The 27,599-nt window shown below is 51.9% G+C and overlaps 1 protein-coding gene across 5 annotated transcripts; it reads left to right on the top strand.

Annotated features, from left to right (window-relative positions):
• Ulk1 (unc-51 like kinase 1) lies at positions 1–25,632 on the top strand. 5 transcript variants are annotated; one of them, XM_011249419.3, is made up of 28 exons: positions 1–573; positions 902–994; positions 1,075–1,116; positions 10,965–10,997; positions 11,203–11,239; positions 13,621–13,794; positions 13,892–13,965; positions 14,288–14,389; positions 15,316–15,374; positions 15,454–15,536; positions 15,878–15,928; positions 16,218–16,306; positions 17,008–17,155; positions 17,664–17,724; positions 17,930–18,019; positions 18,395–18,520; positions 18,924–19,069; positions 19,167–19,271; positions 19,641–19,909; positions 20,586–20,779; positions 21,064–21,173; positions 21,249–21,392; positions 21,821–22,011; positions 22,176–22,348; positions 22,429–22,547; positions 22,880–23,037; positions 23,686–23,821; positions 23,894–25,632. In XM_011249419.3, exons 1-28 carry the CDS (start codon positions 397–399, stop codon positions 23,947–23,949), a joined length of 3,240 nt encoding a protein of 1,079 aa, XP_011247721.1. In that variant the 5' UTR covers positions 1–396; the 3' UTR covers positions 23,950–25,632. The 5 variants fall into 5 exon arrangements, with proteins under 5 accessions (XP_011247721.1, XP_011247722.1, NP_033495.2 ...); XM_011249420.3 differs by having other exon boundaries at positions 2–573; positions 19,185–19,271; NM_009469.3 differs by having other exon boundaries at positions 40–507; positions 19,185–19,271.
• The last annotated feature ends 1,967 nt before the right edge of the window (positions 25,633–27,599 follow it).

Here is a 27,599-nt window from a genome sequence, read left to right as displayed (position 1 = left end):
CCGCCTCCACGCAGTGCGGCTGCGCCGGCACCTCGGGCTCCGAGGCCCGGGTGCCGCGGATCTTTTGTTTCCCTGCGGGGCTCCGAGCCGCATCGTCAGTCAGGCCCGGACTTGGAGCTGGAGTGTGTCAGAGCTGAGTCCCGAGTCGGACCGGGTCCCGACTGTCAGCGCCGGGAGGGTACCGAGGAGGACGCCGAGGGAGCGCGCCCCTCCGTCCGCCGGCCTGTGGGACTGGGACCCGGCTCAGGCCTGCCCGATGGGGCACGGGGCCCTGGCGATGAGCCCGCGCCTCCGTCCCCGCGTACGCGGCCCGCCGGCCTCCGCCTGAGCCCAGCGCACCCCGTAGCGCCGCCCCGGGGCCCGAGCCCGGGCTCGCGCCCCCGGCCCGCGCGCGCTATGGAGCCGGGCCGCGGCGGCGTCGAGACCGTGGGCAAGTTCGAGTTCTCTCGCAAGGACCTGATTGGACACGGCGCCTTCGCGGTGGTCTTCAAGGGTCGACACCGCGAGGTGGGTGAGGCTCCCGCGGAGGCCTCGCAATCCCGGACTCCCAGCCCAAGGGACACCTTACCTCCGGTAATCCGTAGAGGGACCCAATTAAGGACCCCCCAGCCCGGGAAACCCACCTGCTACTCTAGCTCCAGAAAACTGGAGACGCCAGCCAGCACAGGATTCCCTACCTAGCCCCGAAGTCAGACCAGTTCTGAGAACCTAACCTGGGACTCCATCCTGGGACTTAAATTCCAGGCCGGCTGACAGACACTCACTATCTGTCTGCCTCTGGCAGCCTCCCATTCCAAGACCCTTGGGACAGCCACCCTAAGCCATCTCTGTGTTCCCTGCTTGGTGGGGAGCAGGAGGGGGGGTTGTTTTCAACCCTGAAGGTTCACGTTTGGCTTTTCAGAAGCACGACCTGGAGGTGGCCGTCAAATGCATTAACAAGAAGAACCTTGCCAAGTCCCAAACACTGCTGGGAAAGGAAATCAAAATCCTGAAGGTGAGCCAGCGCCTCGGGGGAGGGGGAGAGGGTGGGTCAGCTCTTTTCTTGCTCATGAGAAACTTGGATTTGTGTCCTAGGAACTAAAGCACGAAAACATCGTGGCGCTGTATGACTTCCAGGTAAGGCTCAGCGTTGGGCTTGGGGGAGGGGTAAATCTATTCTTGCCCTTGTCCCATCCACTGTTGCTTCAGGACCTAGGTTGCCTGGGGCTGGAGCCCCCCTGAGGGCAGATGATGGCTTTAGATTAGTATTTGGTTTAGGTGAAAGGAGCTGGGTTCTGAATGCCTTGTCTCACGCTTGTCCTACTGTGAGGCCACTTAGGGCCAGGGAGACCTCATCTCTGGTCCAAGTTTTTCCTGGCTTTTCCTAGGTTCTGGGGACCTCTCTAGCTTATATGTTGCCTGCATGGGAAGGAAGGCGGCCATCAACACTAATGTTGAATCTCTGGCGATTGCCTGGTTTACATTGTTTGGGTTCAGCGTACCCTGGTGCCAAAGACCCTTTCTTCACTGTGATGTCTGACCCAGTGGCCCTTACTGAGAATGGGGTTCCGGGCAGGCCCACCTGTCTGGGCTGGCGGGTTTGTTTGTTGACATTGCTTCAGCGGCCTGGCATTGGCCAGCCCACTCCTGCGTCAGAGGCTGGAAGGGGGAGGGGTTGCTGGAGATTCCTTCTAGCCGGCAGTTGGGGCTGGGCCCACTCATCCGGCCGGCGGGAGGTTGCTACCGCCACCTCAGAATTGGCTGCCTGAATGAGCAAGCCAGCTGACCAGCCAGCTTCTGTGCTGCCCTCCAAGCCCCCCAGCCCAGTGGTGGCAGGGGCTGGAGGCCCTGGATGCGCTCGTGTGGGGACCGGGAACCCTAGGTACTGGTCCCCAGCAAAGTGCTGACTAATGATTTTGAAACCTGTTTACTGGGGCCACGGGACCAGCCCTGGCTGAGGGAAGTTCCCAGCAGGCAGCTAGCTGTGTTTTGGTGGCCTCCTCCCCTTCCTTCCTCCCCTGCTCCTCTTCCAACTTTACCTTGAGGGCTGTGACTTGTCATGAGGTGACATGTGGGCCGGGCCAAAGTCCTGTGTGACAGGGAGTACCTGGCAACAGCTGGAAACATGGTGTTCTGGGTTTTAGAGGTTGCCCCCTCTGCAGCCTGCCTTTCCTACCCTTCCCCACTGCTGCTTTCTCTCCCTGTCCCCAGTGCTGTAGGAAGGGCCCCAACGGCACACACAGTATGTGCTTCTTAAAGGACCCAGGGCTGAGTTAGATGGCATGACCTTCCTAGGGTCAGATTCTGGGCCCCTTTGCACCTTGAGATCCCCTCCAGATCCACAGTCCCCTGCCAGGGCATTCCCATAAAGGCCTCACTGGAACTGAACGGATAACAGTTAGGTTCACTGCAGACTTGCGGCCTGTCCCCCTCAGGTTTCCACTTGTTCTGCTTGCTTCATCTAGCTGAGACACCTGATTAAGGACATCTGTTGTTTCCCCCAGTTTTGGTCATGCTGTGGCTTCCTTTGCCAAGTCCCTGCCCTCTCCCTAGGATGCAGGGTCCTTCACCTCATGACACAGGGGTTGCTGCTTTGATATTTGTTTAAGATACATACTTTGGGCAGAGAAAAAAAGATGATTTGGCCGAGAATTCTCTCTCTCTCCAATAGCAGAAGACGGATAAAAATAAAAATTAAAAACATTGTTGGGCTGGAGAGATGGCCCAGCAGTTAAGAAGAGCGCTGACTGCTCTTCCAGAGGTCGTGAGTTCAATTCTCAACAATAACAGGGTGGCTCACAACCATCTGTAATGGGATCTGATGCACAGCTGCAGTGTACTCAAAAAATAAATCTTTTAAAAAATACATTGTCCAGTCCCTGTGCCAGCGGAGGCTTGCTGTCCTGTCTCCTCTTAGGCATCCCCACAGTTTTTGGTTTCTCCCTGGAAATGTGTTCCTTTATTGCCATAGCAACCCCATACTGTCCTCCATGGTCTCTTAGGGAAGGCAAGAAGCTTCAGTTTCTTGTCACACACTGATGTCTCACCTGCTCTGAAGAATCACACTTGGTTCCTTATTGGAATGATAGCTCACAGGCTCAGTGTTCAGAGTGGACTATGGTGCAGTTCTCACCTAGGTTGGACCACACAGGCTGTGCCATTGCTTCCGGTGTCAGGCCAGGGTTAGGGCATTGGGAGCACAGATGGTATTTGCTCTTGTCTCTGTTGCTGTGGTGGTTATTTAAGGTCATGTGGTGCCTAGACTTGCCTGTCTGTGTGGTTCATTTTACTAACCTAACCCTCCTGAGGGATACAAGCTATTCTGGGATTCTGGCAAGTCAAAATGTGGTCATGACTGTCCTTGGGCTCTTTGGCTAGGATTGATATGTAGATGGATTCCTAGAAGTTGGAGCCCTGGGCAAGAGGTGTGTATACTGTAGTCTGAGGGACTGTTGTCAGATTGCCCCCCAGAGAGGAAATGCCAATGGTTATCTGGCAATTGTCCATCTCTTAAAGCAGTATTGGCTCAGAACTTATCCTTTCAATAAAATAATGGTTTTGCTGTTTTTGTTTTGTTGTTTTGTTTGTTTGTTTTTGAGACAGGGTGGTTTTGTGTAGCCCTGGCTGTCCTGGAACTAGTTCTGTAGACCTTGCCTCAAACTCTGTGAGCAATTCACCTGCCTCTGCTAGGATTTACAGTGTGCACCACCCATTGGGCAGCAAGCATTCCTTTTTTCTTTTAAATTTATTTACTACCACATCACACCTCTTTTCCTAGTCCCACCCTTACCGATTCCTTCTCCCCTCCCCCCTTGCCTTCTCCTGAGAGAAGGAGAAGCCACCCAACCCCGAGACAGCCATCCAGTCCCTGTGCATCCTCTTGGGACGAGGCCGAACCAGGCAGTCCAGTTATGGGAAGGACTCCCCCTCCAATTGTTAGGGGACCCAGTACATGTGTTAGGAGTGTGTAGGGGCTCTTTTGTTATAGGTGTGAGTATGTGGCACATGTGTGCTGTGCCTGCATAGGCCAGGAGAGGATGCTCCATCTCTTGTAACTGGAGTTATAGGCAGTTGTGAGTTGTTTGAGGAGGATGCTGGGTTATCTTCATTGGTGTTTTGCCTGAATGTATGTCTGGATGACAGAAGCCCTAGAACTGGAGCTACTGACAGGTGTGAGGTGTCATTGGTTGCTGGGAATTGAATCCAGGTCCTCTGGAAGAGCAGCCAGTGCTTTTGATTTTTTAATACAGGGTTTCTCTGTGTAACAGTCCTGGGAGTCCTGGAACTCACTTTGTAGACCAGGCTGGCACTGAACTCACAGGGTCCCCACCTGCCTCTGCCTCCTGCATGCTGGGATTAAAGGTGGGGGCCATCACACCTGGTCACAACAGCCAGCATTCTTAACTCGTGAGATCTCATGGCCATGGCCATCGTCTGGAGTAGTGAGTGGTAAACAAATTTACTTTGTCTCCCATGTTGGAAGCATTGTCCAGTGACTCCGGATGGTCTCAGGTGAAACTGGTGGCAAGCTGCCTATCCATGTCTGTGTGTTTACCTGGAAAAGAACAGAGTCTGTGGTGACAACCTGAGTTCTCACAGCTGTGCCCACTTGGTCCTATTTATGCAAATTTTTCTGATAATGTATGGGCTCTTTATAAAAGAAAAGTTCTTTGTTTTAGGTTACACATAGGTCTGTCCTCCCCCTTGTTTGCTTGCTTGTTTGTTTGAGACAAGGATTAACTCTAGTATCAGGGTAGCCTGGTACTCATTGTATATCTAGTCTGCTCTCAAACACCTGCCAGAAGGAGGTTAAGGGAGGAGAAGTTTATTTTGGCTACAGCTTCTAGTTCACCATACCAAGAAAGGTGGAGTGGAGTTCATGGCAGTGGGAACATGATTATTCTCATGGTGCCTGGTCAGGGATGCAGGGATGCCTTGCATAAAACCTCCAGCCATTCTTCTAGGCTTCACATTGCCACCAGCTGGGGCCAAGTATTCAAACATGAGCCTGTGCAGGCATTTTATATTCAAACCATAACCCTGGCCAGGTGTAGGGTGCAGTCTTATTTCGGAACCTGGAAGAGAGAAGCAGACAGATCTCTGAGTTCCAGGCCAGCCTCGTCTACATAGTGAGTTCCAGGCTACACAGTAAGACCCTGTCTCAAAAAAACAAAGCAAACCAAACCACAATACCAGCTCCTCTTTGTTCTTGATAGCACTGGTAGTTGAACTTTAGGCCAATAGCTTGCTTAACTCACACTCCAACTCCCTGCATTCTAAGTTTGGGGAGGAAACTGGAACATGTGGCCTTCATCAGGAAGGGACTGGGTGGGCTCTCTCCTCGTCTAGCATTCAGTGTCTGGACCTGTTTCTTCTTTGGAAGGGTGGCCACTGCCAGAATCAGTATCAGGCTGTAGATGTGGTTCCCCCAGTCCTCGCCTGCTTGCCAGCCTTAACTGCAGCTGATGACTCCCTGGAGGCTAGTACGCTGTCTGTCCGGTTCTCTGAAGCCCGACGCCTTGCCAGGTTGCCCAGAGGTGACTCACTTGGACCTTGCAGACAGATAGAACCAGCTCTCTTGAGTTCTTCTGTCTAGGTTAGAAGAGGCCTGAGATGGGGGTTTGGATGTAGTTTCCCCACTTACATACAGTGGAGATAGTGCTTATCATCTGGACCCAGTTAGAGATGAATAGGCCAGGATTCAGATAAGTGTGAAGTCTGTACATCTGCAAAATTGAATGTGCATTTTTCTCTTTTTCCTTTTGTTGGGGGGGTGGGGCTGGGGGGGGGGCGGAGACTAGTGTATCGCTGACAATGGCCTGGAGATCTGTGTAAACTGGGCCCTGAATTCATAGAGTTCTGTTTGCCTCTGCCTTCCCAGGTGCTGGGATCAAAGGCATGTACTACCACACCCACCAGCAACCACACCCAGCTCCTGCTTTGTCATTTGAATCAGGGTCTCCTGTAGCCCTAGGCTAGCCTTAAACTCCTTGACTTTCTGATGTCCTTCCTTTACCTTGGGATGGAAGGCCCACACCCATCCACCCATCCAGCTTTTAGGTTTTGGTACTTCTGGTATTGGATTTGCTATTCTCCTGCCTCATCTCACTAGATGCTGGGATTACAGATGTGCAGCGCTATGCCTACTTGTTTTTTAATTACTTTATTTTCTTTCTTTCTTCCTTTCTTTTTTTCTTTCTTTCTTTCTTTCTTTCTTTCTTTCTTTCTTTCTTTCTTTCTTTCATGGTTTTTCGAGACAGGGTTTCTCTGTGTAGCCCTGGCTGTCCTGGGACTCACTCTGTAGACCAGGCTGGCCTCGAACTCAGAAATCCGCCTGCCTCTGCCTCCCAAGTGCTGGGATTAAAGGCATGAGCAACCACGCCTGGCTCATTTATGTCTTTTTAGACAGGGTTTTCTCTGTGTAACAGCCCCGGCTGTTCTCGAATAGGCTTTATACCTCAGGCTGTTCTCGAACTCACAGATCTGCCTCCCTTGACTACTGAGTCAATCTGCTGGTGTTAAAGACATGCACTACCTCTGCCCCATCTTTTTATTTAAAACTTTTTTTTTTAAGTGTTTATGTATGTTACAGGGTGGAGCACACACATATCACTTGTGTGGTGGTCAGAGGACAGCTTAGTGAAATTGATTCTTTCCTTTAACCATGTGGGATTCTGGGGACTCTAAATTCAGGTTGTCAGGTTGGTGGGTAGGTAGCTTTACCCACAGGGCCATCTTTATTTTTGAACTTTAAAAGGTGTGTTTGTGTGTGTGTTTCCCTGCATATATATTAGTGCACCACGTGTGTGATGTGCCTACTAAAGCTTTAAGAGGGGGTTGGATCCCCTGGAGTTGGAATTACAGCTGGTTTGGGCCATTGTGTGGTTATTGTGAATCAAACCCAGGTCCTCTTGTAAGAGCAAATTCTGATAAGTGATGTGCTATCCTCTCCAGCTCCTTAACTCCTTCTCCACTTTTATCTTTTTCAAGTCTGAAATGGTGGAATGATGTTGAACCATTGTATTGATCAGATGGGTCCCTTGATCAAACTCAGGTTACACCTGCTGACAGATTCAAGGTTTAAATTGTAGATAACATAAAAATACACAGGGTGTAAAGCCTGTGGCTGTGTGGGATAGATAGCCATGATTTAGAGGCTTCCTGCCTTCCACTGCCTGCCCTGTGTGGCTCTGCTCTCCTGCCTGGGTAGCTTGCATACTTCCTACAAGGAGATTGACTTTCTGTTGAGGTGAGCTAGTTCTGCCTTCAAGTGGGAACTAAGAGTCATTTTTCTGGCTGTACTGTGTGTGATAGGTGAGATGTTTGTCTGTGGTGGTCAGAATTGCAGTAGATAAGAGTTCAGGAGTATGGTCCTAGGGAGGAACTATGGAGAATTATATTCATTGCTAAGGGTCTACTCTGTGTTCCCCTGCTCTCTTTATGGTTATCTGGGGTCTGATGACTACTCACAATGCAGAAGTTGATGCATGGCAGTAGGCTTGGAGACCTACCTGGCTAGATTAATGGATGCCTCCTCCAAGAGGCTAGCATTGCTGAAGCCCAAGGGATGGAGTGGACCTTCCTTACACATATGCTCTCACTGCCTCCCAGCCCCATCCTAGTGCTACAAGCTGGCATTCCTCTGTCAGCTGTCCAGAAGGGCCCAGATTTGCTGTGGCTAGAGCCTTGGCACCTTCTGCAGTCCAGAAGCCTGGCTCCTCATGAGTTAAGTGGGTCAGTGCCTGACACCCGCCTGCCAGATCCAGCCTGAGATCACCAGACCAGAGTGGAGCAGGCAGAGGGTGGAGAGCTGGGATCCTATTAAGCAAAATATCTCAGTGTCTGGGGCGGGGCAGCCTCCTACGTGCCCAGATGCCCGTCAGCTTCCCAGGATGCTGGACTCTTGGGCCAGCAGTGATTGTCTGTGGTTAGTAAGCCTAGCTCCTACAGAAGTGCTGATTCTATTCTGTCTTAGTTTTCTTTTTCCCTTGCACAAGGGTAGCTCAGCAAAAGGATGTGTGCCTCCAAGACCTGCTTTACTTTGCTACCAGCTGTAACTAGCCCACTGGCCACCCTGTGTCACCTTCCCTTGAAAGGCTGGGCGATGGGACCTGGCTGCCAGAGTGGCATTATTAGGAGCCCAGGGCATTCCCCATCATGGTCAAGACTGTCTGCCACCCTGTGATGATGGGAAAGCTGCCCCTGAGAAGGAAGGGCTGCTATCTGCTCAGAGTTCTGGAGTGTGTCCTAGAAATGTAGCGTTAGCCCGTGAAGTTCTTGGGAGTCTGGTGGGGGCCCTTAGAATTTGTAGAAACCAATTGAACAGAGCAGGGCAGAGGCTGGAGAAGTGGTCCTGGTTGAGCTCAGGGTGGGTTGAGCTCAGGGTGGGTTGGCACAGGATAGCTCTGAGCACTGTGGTTATGTTCTGGTCTCTTGTCTGCTACTCCAAGTTAATAATGGAGGGGACAGGTCGCCATGCGCAATTTCCCTGGAAAAGCTCTCCCTTGGAGGCCTTTCTTGCTTTGTGGGTTTACCTCCACTCCTTGTTCCCTATAGGCTGGAGACTGCCTGGCCCAGCTTTGGAAGACAGGCAGTAAAGTTCCAAGTTGTTCCGGACTGGCTGGGTGTTGGCTTAGGCAGGGAGATGGAGGATGGCATGAAGGCAGCCTGTCTGGACGAGCCCAGCTGCACAGAGCTGCACAGAGCTGGGCATGTTTCTTGGGCCTTGGCTTGCTCACCTGTGAAACTGGCTGGAGAACATCCTGTGACTGGTCTACTGTGGGGCTGGTGGAAATCAAGCAGGAGAGCGTAGAGGCAGGCCCAGGAGGCTTGCCCAGGTGGTGCTGCCAGGGGAGGACTGAGGCCACTGCTCAGCCTGGTGCTAGCACTTGTTCTCTCTGTACAGTAGGTCAGCTGACTGTTGGGAATTGTGAACCTTACTCTATCCTGAGGTCAGCTCTGCCTCTAGTGTGTCAGGACAGGCTTAGGGGTGCTGGCTGCTACCAGTAGAGTAGCCCTTGGTTAGGAATCCTGGCTTCAGAGCTCAAAAGAAGGTCTTTTGTCTGTCCTTGTCACTGTCCCTGTTTGTCCTGACCTTGTCCTGGCTGGCTGGGTGGGTGAGTTTGGGACTTTGGCATAGATCATGTTGTAATGATATGACAGACCTGGGTGTCCACCTCCCACACTCTGGGGTGTGTGCTTGTGTCTGTCTGTCTGTCTGTCTGTCTGTCTTACAGCAGGTGGCCCCAGAAGCCTCCCTTGCTTCTTGGGCTGTATGCTGAAGCCACTGAGACAGGCCCTCTTTGATACAGATGGGAGCACGGTGTGTGCAGTAGTGGCTATTTATGAGTCCTTATTTCTGTCACCTTTGCTGTGCTCTAGCAGTCAAGCTGAAGGGGCCGCTTTGCTGTTTCTTCCTTTTGGTTCCCATCCTACCTGAACTTTGTCCCTCCATCCTCAGCCCTAAACTCCTTCCTGTTCTGTTCCCCTGAGCCTTCCTTTGTGGTTTCAGACTGTGGGCTTTACAGAGCATCCATCGCCTGCGCCAGAGTATCGTTCCCCTGCAGCTGACCTGGAAGGCAGAGGCAGGAGGGGAGCCAAATGGGGCCAAGTCAAGGCTCCTCATCTAGGGCAGGGCAGGAAAGTTCAGGCAGGGACTTGGGGTCTTGGAAAACAAGCCTTCATAAAGCAGTCTAGGCTCACTTTTGTAAATAGCCTTCCTCCCACCTAGGCTACACTTTTCATCAGTCTCGGGCACACAGCTGTGGGACAGCCAGGCTGCCTGAACACATGTCTTAACTCCCTTACCTCTCTACTGCAGCTCTGGTGTGCTCCTCCCACGTTTGCATCCTTGGTGTTGAGATAACCTGGTGTTTGTCACCCATGGGATGTTCACGTGTAGGCACTAGCCTTGGGGGCTGGGAAGCTGGACAGGAGTTGAGGGGAGGTCAAGGGTGTCTGAATAAATATTTGGGACAGCTGACTAGTGGAACAGGTTGGCTGCTGTGCTGGGGTCATCTGGGGATGAGGGTGTCTGTCCCCCATTTAGCCCTCATAGGCTACGAGAAGGGTCTGCTCGTTTACAGTCCTCTCTTGGCCCAGGCCCTAGAAGAGACCTCTGAGGTATCTCTGATCTGCCACCGAGTTCCTGAGGAGCAGGGGGTGAATCCTCCTTGAGTGCTATGGGGGTGAGGTGGGGCCTTTGCTCTTTGCTGTGGGCTACATAGCAGGGAAGTCCTGTTTCCTGTGGTTCCCAAGGCCTGCTCTACCCAGCTGGAAGCTACATTTCAGGGATCATACTACCTGCAGAAAGAACTGTAGGTTGTTTAGACCCAGCCTGACTGGCTTGATCACACACTCTCTCGGACGTGCACACGTGCACGCACGCACGCACGCACGCACGCCCAGGTCCTAAGTTTCTTGTTAATGAAACAAGTGAGGGTGGTTGTTGTTGTGCCTATGACGAGTGGTTTGCTAGGGGAGGCACCATAGTTTGGGCTTTGGCCAGCCCAATGGGTGGTCTTCAGGCTATTAGTGTTGGGTAATTCATTAGACAAAGGTGCATATTGGTACCTAGTAAGGGTCTAAGTTTGAGGGAGAACAGTGGAGGGGAGGAAACCAGGATGACTCCTGCTGAGAAGTCCCCTTCATAGGCAATGGTCCACGTGCACATTAGCTTTTTCCTACCTTGAACCTTATGGAGATACTCAGACCTGGGGTCTGAGACACTGAGGCCATGTTTGGTATGACCATGAAACAAGTATGCACACCCAAGCCTCTTGCTACATATGTCCTTTTTCCTAGACTGAGTCTTGGCCACAAAGGACACCTAGACCCGGCTATGTTCACACTGCCTCAAGCCCTGTAGGTAGATGACATGTTGAGAGTGCCTGTGGTCCCTTGTACCAAGGGCTCTTCCAAGCAATGTCCAGTGAGAGAATATGCAAGGTATTTTCCCATCTTAAATGGCTCGTTCTGTCTTACAGGAAATGGCTAATTCTGTCTACCTGGTCATGGAGGTGAGTTCCCATGGGGCTAGGGCAAGCATGCCCAGCATGATAGGCATAGGTGGGTATAAGTATATACACTATGGCATTCCTAGCTGGGATTTTGGGAATACCTGCACTGGACAGGCCCAAGAAACTGGTATGGGGAATAAAGAATGTGAGTCAGGCTAGAGATTCTTTGGTTGTGTTCTCATGGTACATCCCTTGTCTTTTGCAGTATTGTAATGGTGGAGACCTGGCTGACTACCTGCACAGTGAGTAGGCACACCCTACTGGGCTCTGTTTCTAGCCTAAAATGCTGCAGCTAGATTTGCCTCCTGCTTGATTGTATCGTTGATCCTCCTGCTTTGGGACTCTATAGGAAGTGAGCCCAGCTCTTTCAGGCCCATCAGTCTGACCACCCTCACCTATTTGTGAAGTATAGCCTGTGTGCTGAGTGGTTGGCTTAAGCAGAAGAGGCAGGGATAAGGACACAGGCCACGGTTGGTGGGTCTGAGCAAGCACTGGCAGGCACACACAGAAATGGTTTGCAGTTTTCATGGTAGGGCAAGGGAGCAGCTTATCTGGGCTTGAGCCAGGAGATCTATCTCTGTGGGAGAATCTGGTAGGTACACGCTAAGAGCAGGGAAGGTTCAGGCAGCAGGAGAGCTCAGGCCCCACTGAAAGACAGCAAGTGGCTGGGTTGTGGTGCAGAGTGAAGGAACATCAATATTGCTTCCATGGGGTGCTCTGAGGGTTGGGGGAAGAAGGGCAAGTGGAACCAATGTAGGGACCTTGTCCCAAGGCCTGGAAGGATGCAGTGGCTGTCCATGGCTGTGTCAGAATGCTTGGCAAACGTGAAACAGAAGACAGTAGGAATTGATGGTTCAAAGCAGTCCCTCCCAGATGCTGCCTCTGGCTCTGGCTGTGACAGAAGTGGCAGTCCCTTAGCCTCCTTTTAAGGGTAGGGACTCCCCTGAGCACCTTTCTCCAGAGTGACACAGGCATTTAGGACAGTCTCCTGTTGTTTGGGTCTTCCCTCTACTGCAGCCTCTGGACACCTCCCCAGACTGTGACGCTGTCTTCTGGTTGAGCCATCAGAGAAGACCTTGGGTCTCGGAGGGCTGTGTAGTCTGCTAGGATAAGTCAGTAGTCTGTCTTTCTGCTCCTGGCCTGTCAGCTCACTGTATGCTCCAGTTCACGTGGCTAAGCCATGCTTGTCTTTGCCCACTCAGTGTTTGTTCCTGTCCCCTGGGGCAGCCACACAGCATGCTGCACCATGACCTTCAGTAGTTGAGTGGTTCTTGGCAAGGCTCCAGACTCCACAGGTGTCTGTGGGAGGAAAGAATGAGCAGGCCAATACAGGGCTGACCTGTAACTTTGAGTGTCTCGGGGTGCTCACAAGATCTCCTATGCCTGTGTGTTTGAGCTCCAGTGAAGGCTTCCTAAACTAGACACCCATCAAGTGATGGGGCTGTGGTGAGCTGGTGCCCAATAAAAGGGGTTGGGCAGCCCAGACTGGAGAGTGAATGTTTGTTCTCAGTTGGCATGTACCAAACTTTGTGTCTAAGTTGTACATGTTCTGCTCAGTTACTATAGGAGAAGTCTATGCCCCGTTGAGCCTAAATATGTAGAACTCAAGGGCTCTGCCTCAAGTTCACAAATTGTTTGCAATTTGCTGTTTTGTTTTGTTTGTTTTCGAGACAGAGTTTCTCTGTGTAGCCCTGGCTGTCCTGGAACTCACTTTGTAGACCAGGCTGTCCTCGAACTCAGAAATCCGCCTGCCTCTGCCTCCCAAGTGCTGGATTAAAGGTGTGCACCACCAATGCCTGGCACAATTTGCTTTTTTAAAGAAGTACTTCTGCCAGGCATTTGAGGTTCAGGTCTTTAATCCCAGCAATCTTGAGGCAGAGGCTGACAGGTCTCTGAGTTCAAGACCAAGGTGTACAGAGTGAATTCCAGGACAGCTAGGGCTACACAGTTAAACCAAAACAGAGGGGTGTGGGGAATGAGAATAAAAACCTTTTAGCTTTATGTGTACGAGTGTTTTGTTTGTCTGACATGGAGACTACATGTATACCTGAAGTACCTTCCAGAGGGTATTGGAAACCCTGGTACTGGAGTTACAAATTGTGGTGAGCCACCATGTGGGTGGTAAGAAGCAGACTTAGGTTCTAACTGAGAGTGGTGGATGTTCTAACTGCTGAGCATCTCTCTGTGTCCACTTCACCTAGACTTGCTTTGTGGAAGCCACTGTGGTCTAGGGGGCAAGAGACCTACCTCAGAAGTAGGGACTAAATCTAGTGATTGGATTGCCATAGGGACGGGGAAGATCTAGGAGGTGTCCAGGGGAGGAGTAGAAACCAACATGAGCAGAGTGCTATCAGCCAAGAGCTAACAGCGCCCAGTTATGTGGAAGGGGAGTCCTACAAGGATGTGTGGGAAGAGGGGAGGGGACCAGCTTCTGGAAGTTGCAGTACAAGCTGGCCTTGGTGCCTAATGGGTCAGCCCTGTGTGCTGGAGGCCCTCTGTAGAGTGGTGCTGGTGCTTAGTCCCTGCACTTGTCTTTCCACACAGTCATGTACACTCCTGTCTCTCCAGAGAGAGAGAGAGACCATGGTGTCCCAAGTCTCCTGAGCCTACCTTTTCTTAACAGCTATGCGCACACTGAGTGAAGACACTGTCAGGCTTTTCCTACAGCAGATCGCTGGCGCCATGCGGCTGCTGCACAGCAAGGGCATCATCCACCGGGACCTGAAGCCCCAAAACATCCTGCTGTCCAACCCTGGGGGCCGCCGGGCCAACCCCAGCAACATCCGAGTCAAGATTGGTGAGATGTGTTTGGGTGGTGGCTCCCTGAGAGACTGCAGCAGGGGACCCTGCCCACAGAGATTTCAGATCAAGACATCTGGGTGCTTCTCCTGCAGCTGACTTTGGATTCGCTCGGTACCTCCAGAGCAACATGATGGCGGCCACACTCTGTGGTTCTCCTATGTACATGGTATGTACCCACTTGTGGTCCAGGACCACATAAAACCAACTCCATGTATCCTGATGCTGCAGGCAGAGCTGGGCTCAGCCTCCAACCTGAGACCCTTTGTAGAAACATCAGACCCTCTGAGGATCAGCTATGGCCTCATTGTGGGTTGTAGACAGTTGTGCACGATTTTGTCATGTCAGAACTAGCTGGTGGAGTTTGTGTGTTATGTGTTGGTTGCTTAGTGCCTAGCAGCTACCATCTCCAATTTGCTGATGCCTGGTACCTGTTACTGATTATTGCACGCTGCTGTACAGAGGTGCTGATCTGTGTTGTCACTGTGTAGGCTCCTGAGGTCATTATGTCCCAGCACTACGATGGAAAGGCTGACCTGTGGAGCATTGGCACCATTGTCTACCAGTGTCTGACAGGGAAGGCCCCTTTTCAGGTGAGTGAGCCCCATGGTACTCAGGTCCTAGTGAATCCCCAAAGCCCTACAGGTTAAGGGTCAGTTTGGGTGGCATTCAACATGGAAAAGTACAGGGTTACCAGATGGGGAATCAATTTGAGATTATAGGTATCAGGCTTGGTGGATATATTCCGTATTCGTGAAAGCCTTTATCATAGTTTGTTCCATGGGTCACTGTACTACTACATTTCCTTATTAATAGTCAGGCAGCCCCAGGCCATGCCCAGTCAATCCTGATACCTACTGCACAAGTACATACTGCCTAACAGAATAACCCTCTTACCTAGGGCTTAGGCCAAACCTTGATATTTGGTAAGTTAAAGGTCACCTCTGCTATGACCTCCATCAGAGGTCAGAGTCGTGTTTGATTATGGATACACTAGGTTAAGTCTCATCCATCCTTGCTTCTAAACATAATCTATCTTGCCCGGAAGCAAAGTCTGCATCAAGGAGAATTTCAGAAACAAGGGCTGTGTCGTTCTTGTCAAGAAGTGGTTGATGCCTGTAGTGACCCCAAACTGATAGGCCTCGAGGCCTCGAATAGCTCCTACTAGCCAACACTGACTGACTTTAGATCAGGAGCTAACCCCACTCACTCCCTGTCACTAGGATCTCAATCCATGAGCCTCCTAGATGTGTCCCCAGCATATCCTCACTGAGGGATTCCACGATCATCTGTGGGATATATACCCAGCCATGGCCATCCCTCTTTCAGTTGGAGGGTCTAATAACTCCTGACTATCTGACTTCCCGTTGTCTTTGTATGGACACAGCACATGAATTGCCCAGTGGTCCTCTCCTTGGGAAGGTACTTGAGGGGCTAGGAAGTGGTAGTGGCAGGGCCCTGTGTGTGGTAACAGGCAGGTACTTCACAAGTCTGAACTATTTCATTGCTACCTCAACAGGCCAGCAGCCCTCAGGATTTGCGCCTGTTTTATGAGAAGAACAAGACACTAGTTCCTGCGTAAGCATCCTGCTTTCTCCCCAAGGTGGGTCCTCCTTGGCACCCACATCCTTCTTAATACATCTGCTTTTTATCCCAGCATCCCCCGGGAGACATCAGCTCCCCTGCGGCAGCTGCTCCTGGCTCTGTTGCAGCGGAACCACAAGGACCGCATGGACTTTGGTGAGCACAGGCCACCTGGCACCCTGCCCACTCAGCCACCCTGCTTGGTCTTGGGTATTACCGTTGCTACCATTATGTTAGTTGGCCTTAGTGAGCGCCCAGGCACCTATGATCAACCAGCTGCTGTCAGCCTGCAGGGCTACAGTGGGTTGTATTCCTCCCAAGCTCAGCAAGGCCAGCAGACTGTATCCTGCTGAAGTAAGGTCAGATGTTCTCTCAAGCCATTTCCTGGGGCCCTGACTCTCTGTCTAGGTAGCTAGGGCCTGGCATTGACAGACAGGGCTCTGGGGTGAGTCTGTCTGGGTCAGGGCATCAGGGTAATTCATTCCTTTTATCCACAGATGAATTTTTCCACCACCCTTTCTTGGATGCCAGCACCCCCATCAAGAAATGTGAGTCTCTGGCAGACTTGGTCACAGACAGGGCTTGGGGCATGCTTCCCAATGTCTGGAGGTGCCACATTGCTATCTTGGGACATATTCTGGAAAGGTGGAGTGCCTCGTTCTGCTTTTTCAAGGCCATGTGTTACCTGGGTGGCTCTGCTGTCATTGGCTTAGGGACACTGGAGGTATCAGTGTAGGGTGGCTGCTTGTCCCTGTGCTGGGAATTGGAGTACTGGTGCCAGTCAGGCAGCCATGTCTCCAAAGCTGTGATGCACACTGACCCATATCCCTCTTGCAGCCCCACCTGTGCCTGTGCCCTCATATCCAAGCTCAGGGTCTGGCAGCAGCTCCAGCAGCAGCTCTGCCTCCCACCTGGCCTCTCCACCGGTGAGTTGCCTTTTTGGGTTCTCCCATGGACTGCATAGTGATGGGTTTGCAGAGGTAGATCTAGCTGCCTCTGGTCCTTCAGGCATGATCTGTATAGCTTCTGTCCTTTATGACTAGGGAAGGGATCGCCTCTCATTGATGCTCAGCAAGCTTGCTGTGGGACTTGAGCTCCATTTATTTGAATTTCTAGCTGTTCAGTAGTGTCTGGTTGGGCGGTAATAAGCTAATGTGAGCAGGTTCTGTGGTCTGTGTCTGGTAGTAGGAGCTCAGTATGTTGGTGCTCATTCTATGAGACGTCTGGCCCACAACTGTCAGTTGCTCAGGGGTCCTGGAAGTGTTTCTGTATGGTGCCTGGTTGGTGCTGGCTTGCTGTGTCAACGTCGTCACAGGAATTGATTCTGCCTCTGTCCTCTGACTTGCTACTGTATAGAAATGGAGAGGTAGGGTGCCCCAGACATGGATCTTTCATGATGGCTAGGAGCTAATGGTTCCCAAACAGTGTGTGTATAAACTCCCAACACTACCCCTAAAGAGGAGCTTCTCTTTAATGTTTGAAAGAAAGCTCAGAAGTGCTGCAGAGAAATTCCACGCCCAGCTCCCTTGATTAGCACCATGGGCTTGAGCCCCACTGTGGTCTGTACCACTACTGGGGAGGTTGATTGCCTGTGGTCTCAGTTTACTGGCCCTGTTTCATTCTACAGTCCCTGGGGGAGATGCCACAGCTACAGAAGACCCTTACCTCCCCAGCCGATGCTGCTGGCTTTCTTCAGGGCTCCCGGGACTCTGGTGGCAGCAGCAAAGACTCCTGTGACACAGATGACTTTGTCATGGTCCCAGCCCAGTTTCCAGGTCAGGCCCACTCACAGTATTTGTTGGACATGGGGTGGGTGGGTTCAGCATAGGGGATTTGTCAGACAGCTCTGGGTACATGCACATGATAATAATGGTCATGGAGGCCTATGTATTCGTGAGCATTGGGTTCAGACCTCTCTCCCTGTGGGCAATTGGAATGGATTCTAGAGCTTTGAGCTTGCTGGGGATAATCTGACCCTCACTGGTGTGTCTGGAGAGCCTTTGTGTTCAGGTTCAAGAGTATAAAAAAAGGGACACGGATGGTCCAGGTGGTATATATACAATACAAAGGTGGCTGAAAAGGGCTGCCACTCACTTCTGTCCCAGAGCAGACTGCTTGCACTGGGACCCTACAAAGGCACTTTATCAGCATCCAGCTGCACTGCCTGACTGCAAGCTCTAGTGAGAAGAGGGACTTTGGACATAATATGGAGAGCCAGAGAGAAGGTCAGGTGAGCCAGGGAGAGCAGAGGACCCCTTGGCCAGATACCATCTTCTTCCACAGGTGATCTAGTTGCTGAGGCAGCCAGTGCCAAGCCCCCACCTGATAGCCTGCTGTGTAGTGGGTGAGTGAGTCCCTCTTTACCTTTGCTCAGGGATAAGTTGGGCTTTTAGGAGAGCCAGTGCTATCCTGCCAGGTCCAGTCTTTTTGGCTGGGAATAAGGCCATTTGGGAAGGACTAAGGCTGCTGGGGGGAAGCCTGTTGAGGGAGTTTAGAATCTGAATGCATGTATCAACCTAAAAGTGTCTACCTGTCCCTTCTGCCACCAGGAGCTCATTGGTGGCCTCTGCTGGCCTAGAGAGCCACGGCCGTACCCCCTCTCCCTCTCCGACCTGCAGCAGCTCTCCCAGCCCCTCTGGGTAAGTATACGTGAGCATCAGTCACACTCTGGGTCATGGTCACCCTTCTTGGCATGATCTGTTGTATCTGGAAGGTCCTGTGTTTGGTCAAATCTGGCCATGGCAGTGTGGATGTCCCACTGAAGGCCTGTGGAAGTGTGGATGGGTTGATGAAGGGATCAACTGAGAATGTTGATCAAAGGTGCTTTCAGGACCTTTGCTAGGTTAGAGTATAGGCAACAATTATGTAGGGGTCACACAGGTACAGTTTTGGGTGATTACAGTGTTGTGAAAGCCAGCTGCCTTCAGTCCTGGCCAAAGTTGAGACATTCTGCCAAAATGTCTGTGTCTGAGCTTCTTCCAGTGCTGTCTATAATGGCTATTCTCTCTCCACAGCCGGCCTGGCCCCTTCTCCAGCAACAGGTACGGTGCCTCGGTCCCCATTCCTGTCCCCACTCAGGTGCACAATTACCAGCGCATCGAGCAAAACCTGCAATCGCCCACTCAACAGCAGACAGCCAGGTTAGTGTCCCTGACCTTAGTGAGAATCCTGACACTATTGTGGACAGCCATTGTGGACAGGTTGAGAGTTCCTGTAACTTCCCAGGGCTTCTGAGCTCATTAAACGCATCTTATTTGGGAGTGAGTCGGTAGGGGAGCAGGGCGGGAGGAGGGTATAGGGGACTTTTGAGATAGCATTTGAAATGTAAATGAAGAAAATATCTAAAAAAAATTGAAAAAAAAAACCCCACATCTTATTATTGGCAAGCTGTGTTTGGTAGGGTTGGGTGAGTGTTTCATGTAAACTGCAGAAGGCAACTTCTGTTAGTGATGGAAGTGACTGTAAGCCAGCATGGCCAGGGGAAGCTGCCCGAGGCCCTCAGTGATGTGGGTGAGCTCTCACCTGCCCTGGCTCTGTTTGCAGGTCCTCTGCCATCCGAAGGTCAGGGAGCACCAGCCCCCTGGGCTTTGGCCGGGCCAGCCCATCACCCCCCTCCCACACCGATGGAGCCATGCTGGCCAGGAAGCTGTCACTTGGAGGTGGCCGTCCCTACACACCTTCTCCCCAAGGTCAGTAGGTCTTAGGATGGGAACTGGTAGGCATTCCCTTTCCATCTGTGGGTGGGTAGATATGATAACTTCCTCTGTTTGCTGTGGTCTGATCTAGCCACCCTTTTCCTACCAGTGGGAACCATCCCAGAGCGACCCAGCTGGAGCAGAGTGCCCTCCCCACAAGGAGCTGATGTGCGGGTTGGCAGGTCACCACGACCCGGTAGGTGTGGCATAGTCCCTGACCTGAGTGTCTGTAGAGCAGGCATGGGGCAATAGCTGACCTGTTTGCATGGGGCCTCCCTCCTTTTGTCAGGGATCAAGTGGGAAGGACTGCCACAGCCTAGCATCAACTTTTGTACGCCTCCTGCCACACAATTCCTTGTATCCCACAGCTGTATGGCTTTGGACAGATTACTAATCTTTTCTGTGCCTGTTATATAGAGGCTTTCTGAGGTAGCTGCAAGGATACTTGTGTTCACAGAATGAGAGATCCACAGAATGATTGTCACAGAGGCCTTGGTTGGGGCATATTCTAGTGTGCTTGTATGAGGGACCTGAGTGTGGTAATGCAGCCTATTCCTGTCCCCAGGTTCCTCTGTGCCTGAGCACTCTCCAAGAACCACTGGGCTGGGCTGCCGCCTGCACAGTGCCCCTAACCTGTCCGACTTCCATGTTGTGCGTCCCAAGCTGCCTAAGCCCCCAACAGACCCACTGGGAGCCACCTTTAGCCCACCCCAGACCAGCGCACCCCAGCCATGCCCAGGGCTACAGTCTTGCCGGCCACTGCGTGGCTCACCTAAGCTGCCTGACTTCCTACAGCGGAGTCCCCTACCCCCCATCCTAGGCTCTCCTACCAAGGTAACAGCTTCTAGGAGAGACTGAGAGGCCTATGGGGTGGGAAAGGATCTGGTCTTTCTGTGGTTTGGCTACCCGTTGGGCTTCATCCTCAGGTTGCTTCCCTGTGTAGGGGGTTAGGGAAGGAAAATTAGAAGAGCTGGTTCCTGGTAGGATCCTGAAGCCCTAGTGGTTTCTCACCCTTTGTGAACTGGGATTGCTGGCTTCCCCGACCGGCCCTGCTGTTCATCCTTGGGAAGAAAACCTGGGCCCCATGTCTATCTGCTAAGCTGTGGCTGCTTCCCTGTGGTAGCATGGTACCACTAGGTGTTAGGTATTTAGTGGTATCTGTCGGCTGGTTTGGGTAGGAAAGATGTCTCAGACTAGGCATGGTGGCCTATACCTGTAAGCCCAGCTTTTGGAAGGATCTGAATGTTGAGCCTAGCATGGACTCCATTTCAAAAAGTGTCACAAGTAGAGTTTGTCACCTCAAGAGATTGTGTAGTTCTGTTTGTCTTAGTTTTCCTGTTTGGGAAAAGGGGCCCCAGACAGCAGCACCGCCTCATGATTTCAGAACCTGTACACGTGTCTTCACTTCTGGTCTGGAGGGAAGGGTTTCCTCAGTGGACCCCATCTTGTGCTTTAGTTTCTGAGGTCTCCCAGCCCATGGGACTTTCTCAGTGCTGTCTTTCCCTCCTAGGCCGGGCCCTCCTTTGACTTCCCCAAAACCCCCAGCTCTCAGAATTTGCTGACCCTGTTGGCTAGGCAGGGGGTAGTAATGACACCACCTCGGAACCGTACACTGCCTGACCTCTCCGAGGCCAGTCCTTTCCATGGCCAGCAGCTGGGCTCTGGCCTTCGGCCCGCTGAAGACACCCGGGGTCCCTTTGGACGGTAAGTGGAGTGGGACGACTGCTCAGGAGCTGTTCTCCCTACCATTGCTGACCCAACTCATCTTGTGCTGCTGGCTGCCCAGTGTGGCAGGTGTTGGAGATTTGTGGTGGGCATTTGTGCCCCAGCCTGGTTCCTTGTTTGGGAGATTCGAGAAGTCGGTTAAATGACTGAAGCTGAGTCTAGTTATGCCTGGCCTGAGGAATGGTTGTGTGCAGGAATAGGGCCCCAGCTGTCTGGCCCAGAGGCCACCACCACATTAGTGCCTCCCCCCACTGCCACCTCAGGTCCTTCAGCACCAGCCGCATTACGGACCTGCTGCTTAAGGCTGCATTTGGGACTCAGGCCTCTGACTCAGGCAGCACAGACAGCCTACAGGAGAAACCTATGGAGATTGGTATGTGAGGGGTCTGTGGGGTTACTTGTGGACAGTCTGGTCCCAACCCATCCCTGAGCCTGTCTTGTTCTTCAGCTCCCTCTGCTGGCTTTGGAGGGACTCTGCATCCAGGAGCTCGTGGTGGAGGGGCCAGCAGCCCAGCACCTGTGGTATTTACTGTAGGCTCCCCACCCAGTGGTGCCACCCCACCCCAGAGTACCCGTACCAGAATGTTCTCAGGTAAGATCTGTGCCAAGGAAAAGCAGCACACAGGGCGGGGATTTTTGAGGGCAGTTTCCTGTTGTGTAACACAGGAGACCATAGACCATAGAGTATATGGCATTTCTGGCATGTCTATAGAGCAGGGATGGTAATCGAGATACTAGTCTCTATGTCCAGCGCCCCTGGAAGGCCAGCCTGTGCTCCTGCCACTTCCCAGTTATTGTTAGTGGTTGCCTTTTCTTCCTAGACCACCTCCTTCTGCACACGCCATCTCTAGGGAGGCAAAGGGGGTGGGGGGAGCTAGAGGGCTCCAAGATGGAGACCTGGAGGTGCTAGGATGTGTTCCTTAGTGAAGCAGGAGGGTAAGGAGGTGTGTGAACTGAAGCATATCTGAACTCCAGAGATGAGTTCAGAGTGCCTGTCCCTTACCAGCCATCTACCTACAGTGGGCTCTTCCAGCTCCCTGGGCTCTACTGGCTCCTCCTCTGCCCGCCACTTAGTGCCTGGGGCCTGTGGAGAGGCCCCGGAGCTTTCTGCCCCAGGCCACTGCTGTAGCCTTGCTGACCCCCTTGCTGCCAACTTGGAGGGGGCTGTGACCTTCGAGGCTCCTGACCTCCCAGAGGAGACCCTCATGGAGGTGAGGCTTGTGGGGAGGTGACAAGCATGGGTGCTCCCATGTGACTTGCCTGCTTAGTACTTGGGGGTGGGGGTGGGCAAGCGGTGCCCCTTTGGCAGATGAACCTTTCAGCCCTGCTGTATACACTTGGGAGTCCCAGGCTCTGACCTTTATTGCCTTCTCAGCAAGAGCACACGGAAACCCTACACAGTCTGCGCTTCACACTAGCGTTTGCACAGCAAGTTCTGGAGATTGCAGCCCTGAAGGGAAGTGCCAGTGAGGCCGCCGGTGGCCCTGAGTACCAGCTCCAGGAAAGTGTGGTGGCTGACCAGATCAGTCAGTTGAGCCGAGAGTGGGGGTAGGTATTGCCTGGGGGGTGGGGAAGAGGGCTATTGGGCACTTCCCCCTTTGACTTGGGGCTGACCTGTTTCTCTCTAGCTTTGCAGAGCAACTGGTTCTGTACTTGAAGGTGGCTGAGCTGCTGTCCTCAGGCCTACAGACTGCCATTGACCAGATTCGAGCTGGCAAACTCTGCCTTTCATCTACTGTGAAGCAGGGTGAGGAAGTGGGCTTGGCTCAGGGAGGTGATGCTGGGTAAGAGTGAGCAAGCCTGAGGCGGGAGGGTAAGGCCATATGCGGGGACCCAGGCCATGTCAGGGAGCAGACTACTGCTGAGTTGGGTACACAGGCCTGGCCCTATGCTCAGAGCACAGAGTAAGTCTATGGAGGACATAATACCCAGGACAGAGCTCCTGGAGACTGATGTTGATCCTGCTGTGGCTGGTGGGGGTTATAGCTCCTGTGCATGCAGCTGGAACATGCTCTTCTGCCTGCATGCTTTCCCATGAGGGTCTGTGGGGACCTGAGGTGACTGACACTTCCACCCTAGTGGTACGCAGACTAAATGAGCTGTACAAGGCCAGCGTGGTATCCTGCCAGGGCCTCAGCTTGCGACTTCAGCGCTTCTTTCTGGACAAACAACGGCTGCTGGACGGGATCCATGGTGTCACTGCAGAGCGGCTCATCCTCAGCCATGCTGTGCAAATGGTACGGTCTGTGCCGTGTGTGGCAGGGCTTAGGGATGTTGTTTCTAGGTCCCAGGGGCCAGGGCTCTGAAGTTAAGTGTGATGTTCTCCCCAGCAAGCAGCAGAGGCTCCCTGGTTCCTAACATATACTGACCCACTGTGCAGCTCAGGTAGCATCCTGAACTTGACCCTGAAGTTCAGTTTCCTCAGCTAACATGGAAAGCCTCTGTGTGAGGAGTACACCCTGTTTGTGGGTCTGAGGTTTCTGCTTTGACATACATAATTCAAATGTTCCTCACATGAGGAACATGTCTGCCAGTGGAAGTTTAAGTTGGCCTCCCTCATCTCTTCCTTTCTGAGTTGGCTGTGATCCATTTATTGATCCGTTTCATTGTCGGCCACAGTGGTAGGAATGGCACTGGGTGGTTGCTTAGCACTCTGCAAGCATTTCCCCTTTGCTCCCCCTGGAGGAGGGGTTGTGTACAGACCAAGCAGACAACACAGTGCCCACTGTGCAGGCAGGCCATGTGGATGAGCATCTGTAGCTAATTCCGTAGACCTTTTGTGTTCACAACACAACTACAAGTGAAGTTGGGCAAATCCGCAGTATGCTGAGCAGTCAGGCCCCCTGTCGTGCCCCAGCCCTGCCCAGCTTTGCTGTTGCCTGTAGGTACAATCAGCTGCCCTTGATGAGATGTTCCAGCACCGAGAGGGCTGTGTACCGAGATATCACAAAGCCCTGCTATTGCTGGAGGGGTTGCAGCACACTCTCACGGACCAGGCAGACATTGAGAACATTGCCAAATGTGAGTGCCTTTCCGGAGCTTAAGTGGGGGTGGTAGGTGTGGCCTCCCTGTCTCATGCTCTCTCCTCCACAGGCAAGCTGTGCATTGAGAGGAGACTCTCGGCCCTGCTGAGTGGTGTCTATGCCTGACTACCTGCTGCCAACCTGCAGGGTAGGGTCTGAGACCTGGCAGACTGTCCTCAACACTGATCAGATCCGATGGTGCTGAGACTGCTGCCAGCCAACTCCAGCAGGGATGCTCCACAGTGGACCTGTGCAGACTGGTGCAACTCTTGCTTCCTAGACTGCCAGTCTCTGCTGGCAGGTAGACATCAGAGTGCCAGGGGTCCCTTGCCCACTGGGACAGGAGTTTCTGAACATATTCTTCCTAGCTGGCTCCCTGGCAAGCAGGTATGGTGCCGAGAAGTGGCACCTGCCACCTGAAGAGCCCATGGCAGCCCTGTGTCAGGCAAGGGCCTGAGACCGTTGCTGACTCCAAGCCAAAGCAAGCTTTTCCTCACAGTTCACTTGCCCCATTGCTTGTCCAAGAAAAAAGGGTATGGTCTTCTGGCCCCCTGTTCTCTCTAGGAACTTCTCCCTCTGAGACTACTTACCCAGCTTTGTAAGTCACCGGAGCACTTTATGCATACAGAGACTGGAGAACCTAGCCAGCAGTGCAGACTGCTGGGAACCTGCCTCCTGTTCCTGGCTTTCGTCCTCCAAGACGCTGTATAGATGCAGACCACATCTTTGTGTATAAAAAGCCCAGTGTTCACCTCCTCCTGTGTCTGGTCTTTGGAGGAAAGCAACAGGCTTGCCTCCTGAGGGAGAGATAGTCCTCACGTTTAAATGTTCATTAGGGACAGACAGTTCATTGTGTGAAGCACCACCCATGCTTGTTAAAACTCCTCAACTTCCACACTTTACTCCTAAGATGTGTCTCCACCCTCCCAACTCAGTTTTTGTTCATAAAAGGAAACTTCAGATGTTTAAGGATTGAAAGGGCGGAGGCAGGGCAGGCCAGGTATCACACTGGATGTTGTCCTTGTAGGAGACGGTGCCCGCTGTGTGGCTGAGGCTGTAGCATGTGCCAGAGCGAGTGTGCTGCTGGCTATCTCTATTAACTTTCCCTGGAAGGGCGGCAGAAAAGGCAGTGCCCAGGTGCCGTCCTCCCTGTGCAGTGGAGGTGTGGGTGAAGAATAACATATGCAAACATGTCCCCTGTGGAGCTTTCCTGTCAGTCTGGCTCCTGTGCTTGGTGGCCTTCAGGATCTGTGCTGAAGCTCGTCTTCCAGGCTCCAGGGTGGACACATGCTAATACCTTCCCAGCCTCCCTGACCTGCCAGTCCTTTGTCACGGCTCTGTTCATGCATACTTGAAAGTATCTGAGTGTCCACAAGCTGATGTGGGGTTTCAGAGTTATAGGCCACACACACACACACACACACACGTTTTTCTTTGCAATACTTGAAATATTGCCACTGTGCTTGGTTGTACAAGAGTTGTACAAGAAAGCAGATCTCTAAGACCAGTCTCTTCCTTAGTCACCCTATGACCTCCCTTGCATGTAACATGTTGTATTTATTGCTTTGTGGCCAACTGGAACCCAGAGCCACCAGGGAGGCTAGTGCAGGGATTCCTGACCCACCACCTGGTTCCTGAAAGGCTCCTGGGTGGCTGTGTGTGTGTGTGGCTGGCTGTGTGTGGTATGAGCCAAACCTGCTCATGAAAGCAGTGCTCAGGCCTGTCAATTTTAAGATGAATTTTGTGAGTCTCCCCCTTTTGTGTTTCACTGTGTCATATCAGTTTAAGAAAATAAAAATTGGAATTATTTATGTGGTGTCAATTTCATCCTGGGGTGCCACTGTCCCTCCAGGAGCCGGGTGTGCCTTCAGGTCTGTCTGGGCAGGTTGCCTGTGTCCCCCAGCCAGATTGAGTCCAGTAGTACTTCACGGTGCCGGTGGTGTGGTGGCTTGCTCAGCACCGGAAGCAAGCCTCAGTTTGATCCAGGGATAGCTGGGTGGGTTCATTGTATCACCCAGGAAACAACAGTTCCCACTGGGTCAGGTGAGGATCCAGAGAGGGTGGGGCAATTCTCCAGGCCCCCTAGAGTGGAGCATCATTGATAATGAACCTTCCCCATTTTGAGAGACAGGGTCTTTGATTCCTAGGCTCAGATGATCTTCTGTTCTCTGCCTCAGACTTCATAGCAGGGACTGTCGGGCACCCCATTGCACCTGGCTTCACTTGTCATTTTATTCTAAACTTTAGCAAGTATGCTCTGAGGTGCAGTTTCCCAGCACTAATCTTCTATAAACCATTGGCCACTCTGTATGCTTTATTTGTTCCAATCCTCTGTGCTCTCCAGCCCCTTAAGTCAGGCTCTCTATAGTCTAGGCAGGCTGCAAACATGCTATGTTCAACAACCAATCCTGCTTTTAGGTGTTGGAATCACAGATGTATATCACTGTGCCTGGTTTTACTTTGCCTATGCTACACACATTTGGGTTTTTTGTTTTTCTCAGAAAACTTCCTTGATCTGCCTGTGGTTCCCTTTGCTTGCTCTGGCATTGGTATCCCAAGCAAACATCTAGATGTAATGCTTTCATCTTACATCTGTATTATCTTCGCAGGATAAAAATTATTAGGTATAGTAATACCTATATATCATAGTAAACTAATCCAAGATATCACATGTTCATGGAGTCCATGTTTTATTTTTATGCCCTGTTGAGACATTGTTTCAGGTGTCAGTGGTTAAAAGGTTTTATTTATTTTATATATAGTAAATACACTGTAACTGTCTTCGGACACACCCACCGCACGAGGACTTCAGATCCCATTACAGACGCTTGTAAGCCACCGTGTGGTTGCTGAGAATTGAATTCATGCATGACCCTTGGGAGAGCAGTCAGAGCCTGCCAGATAGTTTAACTCACTAGCTGTGGTTGGCTTTGAACTCCCAATCCTGCCACACCCTGCCCAGTGCATGGAATGCAGGCATGGTGTTACCACGCCTGGAGCAGTTTTAGGTTTATAGAGAGACATGGGGAGGTCCTGTTTTTCCTTCTTGCAGCTGATAATTCTTGTTAGCATCTTTGGGTTTGGTGCTACAGTAGACCAAGAGCCTCACGTGCTATGCGAGTGTTTCACTATTGTGCTATATCTGTAGACCCTTAACTATTTTGTATGTGTGTGTGTCTGTGCACTTAGGTGCAGGCACTGGAGAAAGTCAGGAGAGGCTGTTGCATCCCTCTGTGCTGAAGTTAAGAGATTTTTATGATCTGATGTGTGCGCTGAGGTCTGAACTCTGGTCCCTGTGATGAGGCATTTCGCTGTCCCTTTCTATGAGACAGAATCTGGTGAAATTTATGCTGGCTTTGAACTTTTGATTGTTCTGCCACAGCCTCCCCATTACTAACCTGACACCCGCGCCACCACACCCAGACAAACCAGGATACTTGAACAGTGATGTGCCACTGTCACTGCAGTACAGAACTGAGTGCTGTCTTGTAACTCCCGTTCGGCCTGATCATTCTCTTGAACCCTGACCCTGGGATTTCTTTAGAAAATATTGAACATCTATGTTCATATGACTGTGCTGGGGTGGATACATAGTGGAGTCCTGGAGTGGACCTGGCTGACTGGTTGAGGTACAAGGTTCCCTGCGACCTGAACAGTGATCAGAGTGACTGTGAGGCAAGGAGGCGGTTCAGTTCTACAGAACTCAGTAGCCATTGTTGGTTTGAACTTCTGGAGTCTGACAACACGTGGTTTCTTTTAGGCATGTACAAGCATGG

This window comes from Mus musculus, chromosome 5, assembly GCF_000001635.26.
Source record: "Mus musculus strain C57BL/6J chromosome 5, GRCm38.p6 C57BL/6J".
Lineage (NCBI taxonomy): Eukaryota > Metazoa > Chordata > Mammalia > Rodentia > Muridae > Mus > Mus musculus.
This window is presented reverse-complemented; position numbering and strand designations above follow the sequence as displayed.